The sequence below is a fragment of the Peromyscus maniculatus genome, chromosome 20, assembly GCF_049852395.1.
Source record: "Peromyscus maniculatus bairdii isolate BWxNUB_F1_BW_parent chromosome 20, HU_Pman_BW_mat_3.1, whole genome shotgun sequence".
NCBI lineage: Eukaryota > Metazoa > Chordata > Mammalia > Rodentia > Cricetidae > Peromyscus > Peromyscus maniculatus.
In genome coordinates, this window is record NC_134871.1 from 4,220,097 (window position 1) to 4,237,860 (window position 17,764).

The following is a 17,764-nucleotide window of genomic DNA, read 5'->3' on the forward strand; positions in this document are numbered from 1 at the left end:
TGTGTGTGTGTGTGTGTGTGTGTGTGTGTGTGTGTGTGTGTGTGTGTGTGTGTGTGAGAGAGAGAGAGAGAGAGAGAGAGAGAGAGAGAGACAGAGACAGAGACAGAGACAGAGAGATATGGGGGGGTAGGTGTTGCTACATAGCTCAAGCTGGCCTAGAATTCACCATCCTCCTGATTCTGCTGCTAGGGTGCTAGGGTGCTGGGATTACAGGTATGTGTCACCACAGCAGGCTTGGGGACTTCCATTTTAAAAAGGAGAGTTCCTTGTTTCTGGTTTGTAAGTGATAATAGACTACGTATATTAAGTGAGAGCTGACCTGGAGAGATCTGTGCTGGGATGGAAAATGGGGCCTCACCAACAGCAGCAGCTTTGCTAAGACCCTTATCTTGTGTATGCCAAAGATGGTATTAGTCCTTACCAAACCCTAGACACCGTGGGTACTATTAATAGCCTCACTCACAGATGTGGTGGCTGATGCACAGAGGTTAAGTATATTGCCCACCGTATTCCAGGGATTAGTACAAGAATTCAAACCTGGATATTCTGGCCCCAGGGCCTCTGCTCCTTTATGAATTTTTAAAGATTTATTTTATTTATGTGTATGTTTGCCTATGTGAATTTATGTGTACCATGTACATGCAGGAGCCTGTGGTGGCCAGAAGGCAGCTCCAGGTTTCCTGAGACTGGAGTTCGAGGTGGCTGGGAACCTTTGCATTGCTAGGAACTGAACCAGGGTCCTCCATAAGAACAGTAAGCTCTCTTAACCCGGGAGCCATCTTTTCAGCCCCCTGGGTCTCTGTGTTAACAAGAGAAAACCCTCTTAAAATGAGGAGAACCGATCAAGGTAAAGGGTAGGACTCCAGGCTAGGCTCCTGACTGTAAACTGAAGGACTTTTCTGTTTTGTTGCTTGCTAGAAAAGAGACCTGTTGCTTTCCAGTTTACATGAGTCTCATAGAAGATGACAGTCAGGAAAAAGATGTAAGAGATTTCAGTGTACACATCTGACTCAGGTATGTGTGGAAGAGGGACAGAGAGTTTCGGTGGGACTGTGGGGTCCCAAAGGGGGACAGGGGAGGGGAAGGAGGGGAAGCAGAAAATGGCTGTTTCTTTAAAAGTGGAAACACTGGAACCAGGTGATGGCGCCCGCCTTTAATCCCAGCACTTAGGAGGCAGAGACAGGTGATCTCTGTGAGGCTAGCCCGGTCTACAGAGCGAGTTCCAGGACAAGCACCAAAGCTAGAGAAAAACCCTGTCTCAAAACAAACAAACAAACAAACAAACAAAACAAAACAAAAAAAGAAAACAAAAAGGAAACACCGTCTAATTTCTTGGCTTTAGCCCTTGAGCCTAGCTTTGGGATCAAACTTATATAGGACCCTGTAAGAACACCCCACGATAACACTTGGGGTGTGCTATAACTGATACCACCTTGTCAGAGTTCTCCAATGGCACTGTTATTAATGGCTCGAGATCAGTCTAGTTGTTCTGAGAAGGCAGGGACTAAGCCCTAACAACAACTGTACAATGAACCCTTAATACTGTGCTGATGAAAAATTTATACACCGAAGCACAATGCTAAAAACTTGGTCAGAAAAGAAATCACATTGCTCATTACTACATGCACTCCTAAAGTCCAAAACTAGGTGAGCACTCCCCTTCACTTAGGAACTATTTCTCTTTAATCAAGCACCCTTCGAGGCCCTGCTCAATGACCTCATGCACTCCATGCACTCCTCAGCCCTGGCCGCCATCTTTCCATCACTTCCACCCCCCCACCCCAGCCCAACTCTCTCCTGAGCTACAGGTCTGGTTTTCCAGCTGCCTTCAAGATACCTCAGCCCAACACAGGCAATTCCAGCTAAGCTTTTCCAGAACCCAAATCTCCCTTCTGCTCAGATGGTGGCTCAAACCTGTAATCCCAGCACTTGGGAGGCTGATGAAGGAGTACTGTTGTGAGTTTGAGGCCAGTAAATTCCAGGACACAGTAAGTTCCAGGACAGCCTAAACTACAGAGTGGGTTTACTTAAAGTGGCTTAAAGGCTGGCCTTGTTGCCACACATGGCCACCTTCAAATCCTAGGGAGACACTGTTTTCCCACATGGCTTTGGGTTCCTCTGAGTTTACATTTCCACAATGCTAACCTGGCAGCGACGCTGCTCACCCCTGCCGACCTGTCACGGTGACTAAATCAAGGAGTGTATTAAGTTCCTTAGCTCAATGCCAGGCTTAGAATTTCTGCCTGTATTACAACAGTACCTTTCATTATCCTCTGCCCCAGCTAGCTCAACTCTTCCATTATTCTACCCCCTGAGCTGGAGGACTCAAGGCCATCCTTAGAATTCTTCCCATGCTTCCTTAACCAAGTAGTCCCTATGTGGTGTCCATTGTACTTTTAAACTGCCAAGCCTGGCGCCAGCAAAATGGTCGAGCAGGTAGAGGTTTTTGCCCTCCTGATGCCCTGAGTTTGATGCACAGAATGCACACGACAGAAGGGAGAACCAAATCTTGCAAGCTGTCCTCTGACTTCCACACTTACCACTGTCATTTTCTTTCCCTCAGGCCCTCGTCTTTGCCAGGACGCCAGTATTTCCTTATTCCAGGTTTACTGCAGTTTAGCCCAGATATCAAAGGGACACCAACGTAATCTTAACTTTTTTTTGTGTGTGTGTGTGTGTGTGGGGGGCTAGAGGTTGGCACTGGGTAGCTTCCTCAATCCTTCCCCACTGTTATTTTTTTTTCCCCCAAGACATCAAATCAGGGACTTACCAACTGGGCTAGATTGGCTGGCCACCAAGCCCCAGGGATCCTCCTGTCTGCCCCTCCACAGCCCTGATTACAGACTCGTGGTACTATGCCTGATTTTTTTATATGGGTGTAAAGGATCTGGACACAAAGTGTACAGTTAGCACTTTTTTAACTGAGACACCTCTCCAACCCCTGAAGTCATCTTTTCTAAACCCATACAGATCATGCTATCTCTCTATCTAAAAACAGTCCATGATTCCCCTAGATAAAGTCCACATGATACTTACTGAGAGGGGATGCTCAGTGATGGACATTATTACTATATGCGAAATGCCAGGATCTTTATTATTCATTTAAACATCACAACGTCAACGAAATAAATGAGTACTTTGTTTTACAGATTTAAAAAAATGTGGGCAATGACTAACCACAAATGGAAGCCAACAACTTGCCTATGGTCTCAATTAGTCAGATATTGACATTTATAAACAGGGCTGACTTTGCTTGTACATCTATCAGTATAATGAATCTGTATCTCTTTCATAGCACAAACTCTAAAGTCAAAGAACACAGTGAAAATCTCATAGAAGTCAAAGGCAAACTGACCCTTTAGCAAGGCCAAGCAGAGCTGGGGTTTCTTTCAGCAATGGAAGAATGTCTCTTCTTTGCTCACAGTAGATACAACATCTTGGGGCTATGCTGCATGAAAATGTTACCTTTAAACACTAGCTACAATGGAATCGCACACTGGGAGACAGAAGGAAGCAATGGGAAGTGGAGGTCAACCGAGGGGAACAGCAGGCTGGCCTCTCCTACCTCATGCTCAGGGTGGGAATGCACATAGAATTATCCTCACCATTTACACGTATTTTCTCTTTGTTTTATTCTCTTTTCTTTTTTTTGCTGGGTAAGTACAAATTGATTCTGTGTACAGCAACTAGAATCAGGACACAGCTCAGTACTAAACCCTGAGCACTTACCTGCCTCTTCTGCATAGTCTAAGCTAATGCACTGTTGGTGGCTGGCCAGCACTGTGCTCTGCAGATAAATGATTGGCAGCTAAATAATGACTGATGTACCCCCTTCCTTTTTTTTTTAATGGCTCAGTGGTCTTCAATGGTCTCATGAATTTCAAATCAGTAGAGTATGAATGAAGATTATCTGGCAGGTCTTTACTTTGTCCTGCAAAATAAGCTGACTTATTTCAATAAGCCTTCTGCCTGTCCTTCACATTCTACCTTGAGGTTTGGTCTGGAACAAGCAACTTGACTTTGGGGGTGTCCGTTCTGCTCAGAATACCATCTTGCAGAACAGGGGGTCCGCCAGTTCTCACAGGCTGCTGTGAGTCACAGCTGCAGTGCAGGTTCATGGCTTGCCGCAGCTGCTCTGAAAGCTGCCTCGTTTTCTGGTCTAGCACAGCCAAGAACAGGAAACTGACTCTTCGGGATTTCAGCCTCTGCATCTGCCCTTAACAAGCACAGCAATGCTAGGGCCTCTAGAAGGGGAAAGGGCATAGCAAGCTCATCCAGTGTTTCCACTGGAAAACCAGGGGTGGGAGTAGGGAAGCTCAGCTTGTCCTGCAGACTTGCTTGGTGCTCCAGAAAAAATACCTGCGTAGTGAGCATTGTGAGCTTAGATTTTTTGGTTCCAGTTCTTCTGGATGCAGAGGTACCAAAACTGTTCCCTAGTTCCTGAACAAGGGGCTTACACAGAGGTCAAGTGCAGTCCAAAATTAATGTGGCATGTGCATCCCTTTACCAAGCTGCATTACAAAGTCACAGGGCCCTGGGTTCACCCACTGCCTCTGCAAGCTCCTCTCACTTGCCTCCCTGGAGACAGTGTCACCTGCTTTAGAGCAGGGCTTTATTCTGTTTCTTTAGATTAAAGCAGACAACCCAGGTCAAAACCTTAACCCAGTGCCTCATATATCCTAGAAGCTCAATAGTCACTAGTAACTGTTTTCATTCCTCCCTCAGATTTGACTTACAATGGCTTGGTGGGGCTTGTGCCACCTGGGCCCCGTAAGCTCTGTTCTCATCTCTTTCCAAGGGACTCCATCACCACTCATGAAATATGCCAGGCTGACTCCTACACCACAGTTCAGACTCTGTGTGGACTGATTGCTGGGTTTATCCCAGGTGTTGAGAACAGTGTCTGGCACACAGCAGACTGGCAATGTCCATGAGAGGAACACACTGGCTTGAGTGATAAACCAGCATCTACAGAAAACGGAGCTCTGGACTACAGAAGTCCTCGTATGTTTCTTTATTAACAGCTAACAAACTGTTCCTTTCGACACCAGGAGTGAGTTCACTCAGTGTCAGCCTCCACCCCATGTCCACAGGGTGGTGTGGCATAGTAAGGCACTATTATTATTCCTTATCTCGAGAAGAAAGCCAAGTGGAGAAAGGCTAGTCTACTAAAGGGCACTGAAATGACACCAGGAGCCACCGGCTAGAGTGGCATCCATTCCGATGACATTGGGGATATGGCTTACTGTGGCTGGTGGCATGGACTTCTCTGGAAGGTGATGTACCATGGGTCCTTCTTCCCAGTGGCCCTAATTGTGGAGGGTCTAGCATGTTTTCTACCCAATCCTACCAAGTGGTGACGGAGGAGGGTAGGTGACAGACCAGAGGCAAAAAGGCAAGTCCCAAACATCTTATTCCATCAGAATCATACAAGTCCAGCTAATCATCTGAGATAAAAATGATGTTTAAAATGTTGAAATAATGTCAAGACCTGAAGCCAGCAGGTCACAGAAGGCATTACTTGGAGCTGAGGTGCTGCTGCTAGGCAGGATGTTTACAAGCTGTCTAAGAGCGGCTGGAAAGCTATTCCACCACTCTCCATCAGTACCCTGCCCTCTAGGAGTCCCTGTGGCAGTCCCTCCTACAGGAAGCTTTGCAGCGCAGCCCTACTCCCTCCCTGTTTTACTCCCGGCTAGATTCAGGGCCCTTCTTGTCTACTCACATTTCCCTGCACCACTAACCCTTGCTGGACTTAACCACCTCCCTTGCCATGCACTTCAAGTGTGGGGACAACGTCCTTTGTGCATCCCAGTGTCTCCTAAGAAGAGCTCAATAAAGGACTGTTGAACGGAACAGTGCAGACCACTAATGTGCCACGTCACCTTTGATTTGCCTTAGCCGGAGATCTAAATGGCATGGCCTTGAAGGAAGCCAGTTCCAGAAAAAGAAAGCTAAAATCAGACTGTCAGAGTACAGTTTTCAGGTTATGAGCCATTTCTTTAAATGAATGCCTGCTACAAGTTAAAAATTCTTCATTCTCAATACAGTAGTTACCCCAAACTCTCATTAAATAAAAGCAGTGCAAGAATAACTGTTTTCTTGGGGGAGTTCCTTTCACTTTCGGAAAGCAGGGTGTTGACAAGTCCCTCCTCCCCTCTGGGTAAGGGACTTGGTGATGAGACGCCTGTTTCCACTAGAATATTTAAACTGTCTTGATTCCGCTGTACAGACATAAAAATGAAAGCCGTTTGTAGGTGACCCTGTAAGTGTCTTAGAGGTTTACTTTCAAGATAGTTCACTGGGTCACAGCAGAGGGGCTACCAAACTGAGGGAAACAACAGGTTCCTTTTCAGTTGCATCAGCTATTCACAAAGTATGCTACCTTTCAGAGTGAGCTGGGGTGAGGGTGCCATCTTACACATCTCAGGAACACCTGGTACCGGTTCTGAGATGGCTCTTTCCCACTCTCCTGTCTTAACCCAGGCTGACTATCACTGACTGAGCTGAAGAGTCATCAAGAAGAGTCATTTAAGAAGCCACTCTGCTGATTCTGCAGTGATGCTGACAGGATCTCAAATTGGTCACAAGAGACCACATACCGCAGGGTATTGAAATGAATCACAAGTTCTCTGGGTGGGGCCTAAACTAAAACAAAAAACAAAAAGAAATCCACAAATGAGTTAGGCGCAGAGTCACCATTAAGAATCCCGGTCATGCTCAGCAGTATTCCATTTCATTCATATGAAGGAAATAAAGTATTCATTTGACACTGTGTGCCTGTGCGTATCTCTGTATGTGGGTAGGCACACATGAGTGCAGGTGGTCACGGAAGCTAGAAGGCAGTGCGGATTCCCCGAAGCTGGAGTCCCAGGCCGTTGTGAGCTGTCTGACAATGGGAACCAAAACCAGGTCCTCTGCAAGAGCAGTGCTTGCTCCTAACCACTGAGCCACCTCTCCAGCCCTCCATTTAATTCTTCAAAGAGCCTTGCCCACTTTTATGGGTGAGCAAAGTACTGTGAGGACAGTCTAGCTCCTAGCACTACCTGGCTATTGAAGTGTAGCACCAGAATTGGAAGCCTCGACTGTGGTTCCTCAGAAGTGAGGAGTCAGCCAGGACACTTGATTTCAGCTGCCGGCTCTTATACTCAAAGGGCCCAGACTTAGAGCAGCTTTCTTGATCCCAGCTCAGGTTTCTTCTCATCTGTGAAATGGGCATATTAACAGCGCACCCTCAGAGGGCTGAGGCAAGGAAAGGGAACTAACTCATAAAGGTGCTTGCAACAGGGCCTGGCATCCAGTCAGCATTATTTTTGCAATTACCTGACTTCAAAGCCCAGGCTGCTTCTTCCACATCAAGGGTTAATATTACAAAGCATACATATTCATATTCTGATACACTGCATCACTGCTTTACTTCCTGGAAGCAATCAACAAACGTTTCCTAATTAAGGTAGCCCACCCTAGTTTTCACTGTGTCATTCTAGAAGGAAGAGTTTTAAGAATGAGACTCAGTAAACATAAAATCTCCTTAAACTCAGAGGCATCATTTCTACTAGAAAATGGAATAAGCTGCCTATCTCGGGGAGTGTTCTCCCAGAGGGGGTCACTTAGAGAACACATTAAGGAATTGCTTCTGGTGTTTGTGGTAGGGGAGAGTGGGCGAGGGAAGCTCCAGGGACACAGGCTGACTCTAAGAGCTCCCTTCTGAACAGGTGTCCTTTATAGGAAGGCAGCAGTAGTTACAGCATACGCAGACACTCACCTTAACTGGAAAGCACACAAACTGAAACAAAGTGGAACAACACAAGAGGCTGTTAAAAATGCCTGCGTCAGAGAGAGCGAGAGAGCGCGCGCGCGCGCGCGCGCGCGCGCACAAGAGAGAGAGAGAGAGAGAGAGAGAGAGAGAGAGAGAGAGAGAGAGAGAGAGAGAGAGAGAGAGAGAGAGGAGTTCACGGATTCTTAGAACCCTCACAGTACAGTGAAGTGATGACAATTTCATTGAGAAAGTGTCTGTGGATAACAATGTTTGCAGGGAGAAAGAAAATGCTCACTCAGGTTCTAAACACATTCTTATTTTCTACATGAAATAAGAAAATCGGTACAAGTAACATTCCTTTTTTATTTCAATTCCATAATAGAAAAGAACAAGCAAAGTTTCAAATCCATTTTTTGTTCCACAGAAGCACATTTGATCATTTTCGTACACAACAAGTGAGCTGGCTTCTCCTCGACCATCATTCCCTCTTGTCTAAGAGCAAGAATGTGAGGGAAAGGAGTCTGAAGCTTCCTGTACAAATCACCACAGCAAAACTCAAAAGCCAAACCAAATAAGCTCCGTCATAGCCAAAGCCATCAGTTAGCTTCTGAATTTGGGTAAGTTATCGATCAGCCTTCAATAGCCTCTCTCCACCTCACATACCTCCTCCTCTCCATTCCTCACAGGGTTAGGGCACAGGGACCCACCCCACTCACTCTGTCTGGTCCACAGACAGTCGGGGGTTGAGCTATGGATGGGGCAAATTAAATAGAGCAAGTACCAACTTTCCTTGCACCTCACCTAAAGCACAACTGTGTCTCCTCAGAGGGCTAGGGTTAAGAAATGGGAGCCTGTGCCTGGGTACTCACATAATGCTTAGCACACAGGAAAATTTAGTAAGTACTTGCTATCATTTATTTTTCCATTACTCGAGGGCTGGTCATTTTAAAAATCAGAACTAAACTACAATTCCTACTAACACATCAATGACTATTATTTGGCTGCTCTGTGGTAGTTCTGAAGGCACACAGTTCAAGACTACCCAGTGGTCCGGGACCTTTAGTAAAAGCGACACCATAACTGGGTCATGATGTGCTTGCTTCACCCAGAGCAGTATTTGAATCAACAAAAGAGTGTCAAAAGAGAATTCACCAAGGCGTCCTCCAGCTTCTCAGTGGTAAAATTCAGTTATGACAACCATCCAGTCATTCTTTCCAACCACTCCCCGGCTGAGCCACAAGCCAACATTAGGTTGAGGAGCAGATAAGGCAGAGGTGACACTATAAAGGGGACAACTTTCTCCTCCTCCTCTTTTCCTCCTTTGTCCCCTGCAGGCCTTCTGCACACAGTGCCAGATGAAGCCAGGAGGGCACAGTGTACAGGAGGCTTAGCTCTGGGTGTGGCTCTGTATGCGCCAGAGAGGAGGACCAGTCTTCCCGGAAGCTCTCCTTCCTGGGGGAGCTGCCTGAGGCATCCTGAGACTCTTTCTAGAGAGAGCATCTTTTCAGTTTGGCTCAGTATCTTTCTTTTCTCCTTTTGTACACAGAGAGAGCTGGTGAAACTCACACACTTGCAAGCTGCACATGGCGTTCTTTCCTCGACAGAAACAAGGACAGCCAGACTAGGAGCGCCAAAGGGGGAGGGGACAGAAGGTGTAACTGGTGTAGAAAACATCAGAGAACCAGACAGAGGCAAGGGCTGGACACAGCAGAGTTTTTACTGGAAACAAAGGATAGAGAGGCACACAGGTCAGCAAAGGTTCTTTCCTCTCCTCTGCAGTCAGAACCTGATGTCATCACAGCAACACGACAGTCCAAAAGCCCGGTCTAGTTTCAGGAGTTTCAGGTGATGGGTATTGGTGCACACTGAGACACAGAGTGGGTGAGAAAGGGTTCACTGTCCTATAAACTACCTTTACTCTCAACTGATTCAATCAGAGACACAGACCTCCATTTTCAAGTGTTTACCTAGTGACACCACAGTGTGGACTTAACCCAAGTGCTTCTGGATTATGCAGCAAATATCACCTAACAGCACTTGAGGCGCTCAGATAAAGAGCACTGTGAATGAATTCAGATTGCAGAATGAATGTCCCAGGTGAGTGTGCAATCTTCATTTCAAGTCATTTCTTCTTTATGGTTGTTTTTTCGAGTATAACCTCATGAACAACATTTACCTAGTGTAGAACTGTGGTTTTGTTTCAGAAAGTCAAGCCAGTAATATGAGGTGGTTTCCATAGGAAAACATGAGATTTAAACTTTTGCCCTAGGCTAGTAATATAAACACCACAATATTAATCTATCAGGGAAATGTAAGCCAAAACAACGAGACACCACTACAATGGCTACAGTGAGAAGGACAGGCAGTAGTAACACGTGCCGGCTGAGGATGTGGAGCAATTGGAACCCTCATACACTGCTGGTGGAAATGTAAAATGGCGCCGTCGCTGTGGGAAACAGCCTGGCAGTTCCTAAAAAGGATAAACATAGAGTTATCATATGACCCAGTAGTTACACTCTGAGACAAACACCACAAGAAATGAAAACGAAAACTCAAGTCTACTTGTACACAAACGTTCAAGCAGCATTATTCATCACAGGCAAAAGAGAAAAACAAGCAAAATGACCACCAACTCATGAGTGAATAAATGTGACATGTCCATACAATGGATTAAAAGGCATGAAAGAAGTAAGTGTGGATACATGCTTCAACGTGGATGAAACTGGAAAGCATCATGCTGAATCAAAGAAGCCAGACAAACCAGACCACATGAACATATTTGTATGCAAATATTTGTATCCCAAACAGCAAGTCTACAGAGATAGAAAGTCCATTTGCAGTTGCTAGAGCTGGGGGAGCTTGGAAGAAAATGGGAAGTGAATACTAATAGAAGGCTTTTTGTTACAATTGTTGTCAAGATGGCTGCACAGCTATGTGAACATGTAAAATTCAGTGGACACTGAATAGGTGAATTCTATGCTATATGGTTCTATCAATAAAGCCGACACAAAAGACTCATAGGGCGTGAGGTAAAAGATGACATGTAATACATGGTCCTAACATCACTGTCTCCTGCCTGGCCCACCAACTAAGACCTAAGGGCTAGCTCCTTATCATGGTGGCCTGTGATGCTGAAGATAATCCTGCCTGTTTTGCTCACTGGCATGAGCTGGAGGAGTATGCTTTCCTCACTATGACACTTAAAAGAATTGTATGGGGCTTTCCCCAGGGCAGATGCCCAGTTATCTTATTGCCTCTTAAATGCCCAGCTCAAATGCAATTAAACTCCAACTATAACTGACTCAAATCAGTAATGCTGCACTGTTTACGGGAAAGCTAGTCAGAACCAACCTAAGGGCTTGAAAGCACAATGGTGGCCTTCAAATGCAGGCAGTTCTGCTTACAATGGGATTCATGCTCTTAAACTGCCCAGTCTGAATCTCTTCATGTAACGATCCTGGGTGGGGGTTATTTATGTGGGTCAATGGATAGATCCCAGAGAGCTCAAGGTGAAGTAGCATTCCATCTCCCTAGTATTTGAGGTCAGGAACGCACCCCCCCCCCACACCTTTGTGATGTTTGTCTCTTTGGTTTGTTAATTCCTACATGGTGGGTCCCCTGGAGCTTGTATGCCTGGGACTGAACCTAACCATGAACTTCAATATCTGCTCAACCTTGGGCAAGTTGTTTAATAGCTCCATACTTCAGTTTCTTCACTTATAACATGAGAGCAATCCACTGGGGTTTGTATAAGCTGCAAGGACGGCACATAGGATAGAGTTAAGTGCTCAGTGGTATAATCTAGTATAGAACTGAAATGTACAGAATCCCAAATGCACCTGACTACAGCTATTGCTACAGAGAAGAAAATGTACCAGGAACACACCAGGCCACCTAAAAGGGCAAAATTAACTTAAGGGATTACACTACCCCCCAAATTCTTGTTTGGATCTCAAGTGTCCCCCAAAGGTTTCACACACCGAAAATCCTTGGTTTCTGGGGTTTGCTTCCTGGGATGGTGCTACCGAGAGATGGTGGAGCTGTGAGAAGGCAGGGCCAAAGGGAAAGCCTTTGGGTCCCTGAAGTCCTGTCCACAAGTGGGGACAGTAGGACTTGGTTCTTTTCTGGTCCCATCTTTCCCCCTGGCCATAGGCAGGAGTTTGCTCTGCCATACCTTACCACAGTCGCTACGCAGCAGGGTTCCGCAGTCATCAGGGCTGGGACCTCCAGAACTCAGACGCTTCTGTAAGTGACTGGGTCAGGTACTTGTTCCAGTAACTGAAAACACACACAGCAGTGTGGCAGACATGGGGATATTCTACAAGCGTTTGTCAATCTTCTAAACTTTGTTGTGAGGCAGAACATGCCTATGAATGTCTCGGAATGGGTCAGGCTATGGCAGAGAGGGCTGGTCTATCACTCTCCTGGCTAGAGCTGAGCACTTTCCAGCCTCTATAGACTCTTTATTTTCTCTGGATTTTTCAGTGTGGACAGAACTAGAGAGTCACAGGTGGTCTGTGGAAGCCATCAACACTACCTGTTGAGGTAGAGAGGAAAGGTGACCTCTACTAAATTTCAACTATTATTATTTTTTTTGACAAAAAACTTGACACAATCTTATCATTAAATTCTTTTGAAGACAATTTTTTTAAACATATACAGTATTTTCCTTTCCTTATGTTTTTCATAGCTTCTCAAATTTTCATCCTGATAGTGTGGCAGACACTGAAAATGCTAACGCTGTTTTCCTTCTGGTCTCTGACTATATTCTTGTCCTGCCTCTAAGGAGTATGTACAGTATGTGTGACTCAGTCTCTGACAATAAAGTGTGGTCGGGAGATGGATGCTTTCTAGTACAGATCTGATCCAAGCTCACTCTGGTCCCTTGGACCAGACTGAATGGTAGAGATTCAAGAAGATGGAGTCATGGACGGAAGGTGCCTACGACCCCAAAATAACCTCATGGAACTGACATGTTCTCTCACCTACACCAAACTTTAGAGAGGGAAAAATCTACAGTAATAAGCCACTGAGGTCGGGAGCTGCTTATACAGAAGCTTCAAGTAAGCACTAATAGGAGTTGCTCTAATTAATAATGCCAGGCAAAACCTGTGTGAATTCCTGTTAGATCCGGTTTGCTTCCATAGTAGTTTTCCTGGTTAATATTGGCAACAAATACGTTAGTATAGCTCCCAACCCCTCATTTCTTAGATTCTTTTGCCTCTGGTCCCTTTTACCATTACCAAGATCACTGGAGACAATCCACCATATGGACAAAAATCATCCTGGCATATCTTTAGAACCTGCCTGAATGTTCTAAAGAGCATGTGTCTTCCGCTCTGTGTTATTCGTAAAATTTTAATCCAAATCTCCTTATGAGACTGAATTATTATCTCCTATTGTATACTCAGCCACTTGATACTGGCAGAACTGTTTTATAATTACATCAAGCTCTGGGCTGGAAATATATCCTTTAAAATTGGAAAATAAGAATTAAAAGATGTCAGCCAATCTTAAAAGATACCAACCAACATTTGTAGGCATGTATTTATATTTTATTTTTTATAATAATCTTTTAGTAGCAAATACTTTAAATGAATTAGTAAATGTTTAAGTGCTCCAGGCAGTGGTGGTGCACACCTTTAATCCTAGCACAGGGAGCCAGGTGGATCTCTGTGAGTTCAAGACCAGCCTGGTCTGCAGCGCAAGATCCAGGACAGGCATCAAAACTATACAGAGAAACCCTGTCTTAGAAAAAAAATATATGTTTAAGTGCCAAACATAGTGTTTATGTATGTGCTGAGATTATGAATAGGGAATAAGTAAACAGAAAGTTGTGATTACCATTGCCACCCCCTAGGCTTGGACAAGTAATGTCCATACAGCTACAGAGTTTTAACACCTGTAGAAAGGGGTTGTTCTAGTTTTATGTCCTTCCCTCCTTCTTTCAACTTTCTTTGAACACCACAATTCTGCTTTGCATTTATTCAAACATTTACTGTTTGTATCACCAGACTGTAATTCCCATGAAGGCAGAACTAATATTTCCTTCTGCTTATTGACTAAAAGCACAATGATTGCCTGTGGTTGGGTACTTCTCTATGTGCTACAGAACGAAGCATAAACATCTGGATATAACCTGGCCTCAAGGGGAGCCATTCATGGGAAGATTCAGGCAATCTGGCTGTCAGAACCCTGTGCCTGCTGAGTGCTACTATGATGTACTTTTCACTTCATACTTCCTTGGAGTCTCCTGGTGAAAAGGTGGTTGATCTAGTACATAACAGCCCATCCTGGCTAAGAACTGCCTGTTCTGTGTCTGGGTGGATGCTATGGTATCACATTTCCATCACATGGCCCTGTCTCCTTGGCCATAGTTGCTGGGACCACAGTGGATTCCTGACCTATGCCACATCAACCAACTTCCCGACTGAGAGGCTGAAATTGGAACTGAGATATTCTAATTCAGTATGGATTCTTTAGTTGAACTGAAAGAGGACACAGAACCTTGAGTGGGAAGAGGAAGCCATCTTTTGCCAGATGGCCAGGGAGGCTGGTTTAGAGAGAAATAAAGAGGTAATACATGGAAAAAATACAGGTGTTCTAGAAAGAGATGATTTCTGTTTCTATTGCTTACTTTAGTCTCTTTTCTAATAAGAAATGCCATTTTCCTCCAATGTTTTTTAAATTTGTAATTTTGTTTCACTAAAGTCAACCTGTGTTAGTATTTTTTTGCCTTTAATAACAACTTTGAGATACTAATTGTTCTGAATATCAAGATCCTCTTTTTACCCATTTTTATAATGTAGACATAAAGTCTACTACCAAACAATACAATTTTCCTCAATGTCATGACAACGCTGCATCTGTTGGTTTTAATATCCAGGGCTTCTGATTATGCTTCTCAGGTACTTACCTAGAACTTTCCTCTTTTCTTCACTAATGATTTCATAATACAGCCTCATTTCATTCAAAGGCAGGATGTCAAAACCCACCATGCTTTAAACTTCACACACAATAATAGTACTATCACATGTGTACACTAGCTTTTGTGGCTAGTTTGCACTCAGGTAGAAAATAATTCCTCTTATAAACATCAATGGCATATTTGCACTCATAAACAAGAAGGCTTTGATAGTAAACGCTTTGATTGAGACAAAGTAATTGGGCAGCTAGTCTGATTAACAACTGTTAACTGGAGAAGCTACAACTTGAACTCACCTGAAATATAAGAACAGCTCTCAGCTTGGACTCAAGAAACTTAAACTGTATATTCGGGTGAGTGGGAAGAGATCTAGTCTACAGAGAGCTCAATAGTAGCACACCCACAAACATCTGGTGCTTTCCATGTCTATCCCTTCATTATGCAGAAAACACCTGGTAAGTAGGAAGTAAGAGCTTAGGTTAGGCACTATGAACCTAGTTTTTTGTTGTTGTTGTTGTTGTTGTTGTTGTTGTTGTTGTTGTTGTTGTTTTTTCTTGTATGAGCTTGTAGTTATTAACCCTGGAAGCCAGACAAGGACCTAGGAGACCACACTGAGGCAGCCACTTGGATGAGAGGCATTTAAATCCACCTCTGGTAGGCCATCGAGCTGAGTGTGAGAGAATGAGCAGCAGATAAGAGTAAGAACAAAGGTCAAGAAGGGATCCAGAGATGGAGGGGGTACATGTTAACATCCAGTGTTCCCAAACAACTCTACAAACAAGGCATGTTGGACAAGTACCTGTAGATTTTCCCCAAGGACCTCCCCCAAACTGCCAATACATTTCATGCATTCTGATTATTCTAGAAAGTCCCATCCTGTTAAAAAAATATTTGCTGGGGACATGGTGAGTTTCAGGCACTGCTGCAGGCAAGGAAGTACAGAGACTGAATAGGACAAGAGGACAGCAGTATTTATTGAAAGGAACACCCAACAAATGAAGTCTCGAGTCTTGACAGATGAAGAACTTTAACAACAAAACCTGAGAGAAGCACTGCAGACACAAAGGACAGCTGCTGCTCCGAGCAAGGGCCGTGGCCGGGGTGAGAGGACACCTGAGAAAGACCCAAGGAGCCAAAGAAATGAGCTGCAGTTCCTGGGAGTGGAGGACGAAGGCTGGACTAGTTCTGACCGCAGTGCTCCGTGGAGTGACTGATGACCCACCAACTGATGTGGGGACTGAGGAAGGGAAAGGGCCCGGCTGACAGTGAAGTGCTGCTGAGCTAGCACAGAGGAGAGAGACAGGGGCAGCAAGGGCAAGATGGCAGGGCAGACCTCATTCAGCGGCATGGAGATGGAATGGGGGCTGAAGCCTTGGTGAGCACTGAGTGAACCGGGAGAGGCTGCACAAAGAAGGGTCAGCGTCCAGAAAGAGAACCCTGGATAGCTGCATATGAAGTATGGGTGCAGGAGTAGAGGAGAGATCACAAAGGGGGAGTGAGAATGTTAGGTCATCAACAGAACCAGCACAGTGGTGCGCACCTTTAGTCTCGAGCATTCAGAAGGCTGAGGAAGGAATGTGTTTTGAGCCCATGAGTTAAAAGTCAGTCTGGGCAACAAACTCAAAAGCAAAGACTGAAAACATTTAAGCAATGGAGAGGGTCTTAGTTAACACAGAGTGGAAACTTGGGCCAACTGTAGCCACGGAGCATTTTCCCAGAGACGTTTCACTGAATGGTAGAGGTACTCAGAATACAGTAGTTCAAGAAAAAGTGAAAGTAGGGGCTATCTCTGGGCAGTAAGACCTCTCCTTTGAGGGGAAGGAAGAAGGACGCCTCAGCTACACACAGAATAACCTCTGCTGCCTTTTCTTTCTGAAGGAGAGAGAGACCTGAGTGGACGTGTAGGCTGAGAGAAAAGGCAGCAATACGGTGACTCAGAGAAGTAACTGCAGGGAAAGGTCGTGGAGGAGAAGGCTTTCAGAACTAGAGCGTCTATATGAATCCACTTAGCTTCTGCTGTCTCTTGCGGGAAGAGCTCTGGAAGTCAGCAGCAACGGGTGCATGGCAATGTGACATGGGACTCACAGCAAACCCAAAGACGCAAGTTCTGTACTGTATTGATCCCAAGGCTTCTTACATGACTGTAAAATCCTACAGACTAACGACATACGTGGTGGGATTACAGGAAGTTCACCCAACACCTGACGTTCTGAGATCAATAATCACTGCACAGACAAGAACTTTTTTAGGATACAAAGGAACTAGAATTGCAGCTGAATCCCAGCTTTGCTGCAAACTGACTCTTGGCTTTGGGCAATGTCTTCTGGCAACTGTTTTAGGTCTCAGTTTCTTCACCTACCAGATGGAGGGAACTGATACTAAGCAAGGCTTAGTGAGGTGTGGGCCATTCAGAGATGCAAAAGAGTCTGAACACTCTGAAAACAAATTGGGCAGTTATGACAGATGCATATACTACCCTTCCCTTACTTCCCTCCTGTTATTACTAATCATTAACCTAATTTCCCTGTGATCTTGAGAAAGGGCTGGGGGTTACATGCTGAAGCGGAGTCAGGGAAATTAGTTCTCCCAGGCACTGGACGACAGGAAACAAATGCTGCAAGTACCATTGTCTGTGAGGGAAGTTGTGTGGCAATGGGCAATGGAGACTATGGAATGAAACTTAGAGGAACATCCCAATGGTTAAGGACTCAAGTTGTAGTTAAGACATACCTGCCATACATGTAGTCTTGAACAACTCCAGCTCACTGCATTTCAGTCAGCTCATCTGTGAACTGGGACTAGTTGGGACAATAACATGTACCCTTAGAATGCTGTAAGGGTTAAAACAACTTTGTGTACGTGTGTATGCATGCATGTGTGTATGAAGAAGTCCTAGAATATTATGTGTTCCATAAATGGCAGCTATGACCAATTACACGTGTGTATTCTCACACACTGGGGCCATTAACTGATATTCACTGTGTGTCAGACAATGCTAAGAGCTTTATAGGCAGAATGCTCCTGAAATAAAATGTACATTGTGTTACTTAGTCTCTAGGAGAAAACAGACAATATCTACCTTC

The 17,764-nt window shown here is 44.9% G+C and overlaps 1 protein-coding gene across 5 annotated transcripts in view; it reads right to left on the reverse strand.

The window, feature by feature from the left end:
- Positions 1–17,764, reverse strand: part of Nsmce2 (NSE2 SUMO ligase component of SMC5/6 complex) — a 231,285-nt gene that overhangs the window by 55,710 nt on the left and 157,811 nt on the right. Inside the window, exon 5 of one of the 5 annotated variants that reach the window (XM_076555720.1) lies at positions 811–10,226. The exons of the other annotated variants lie outside the window; for them this stretch is intronic. Coding sequence (XP_076411835.1) covers positions 10,225–10,226 — 2 coding nt within the window. The 3' untranslated portion in view covers positions 811–10,224. Of the gene's footprint in view, positions 1–810; positions 10,227–17,764 lie in introns of those variants that run through there. 5 annotated transcript variants of the gene reach the window in all.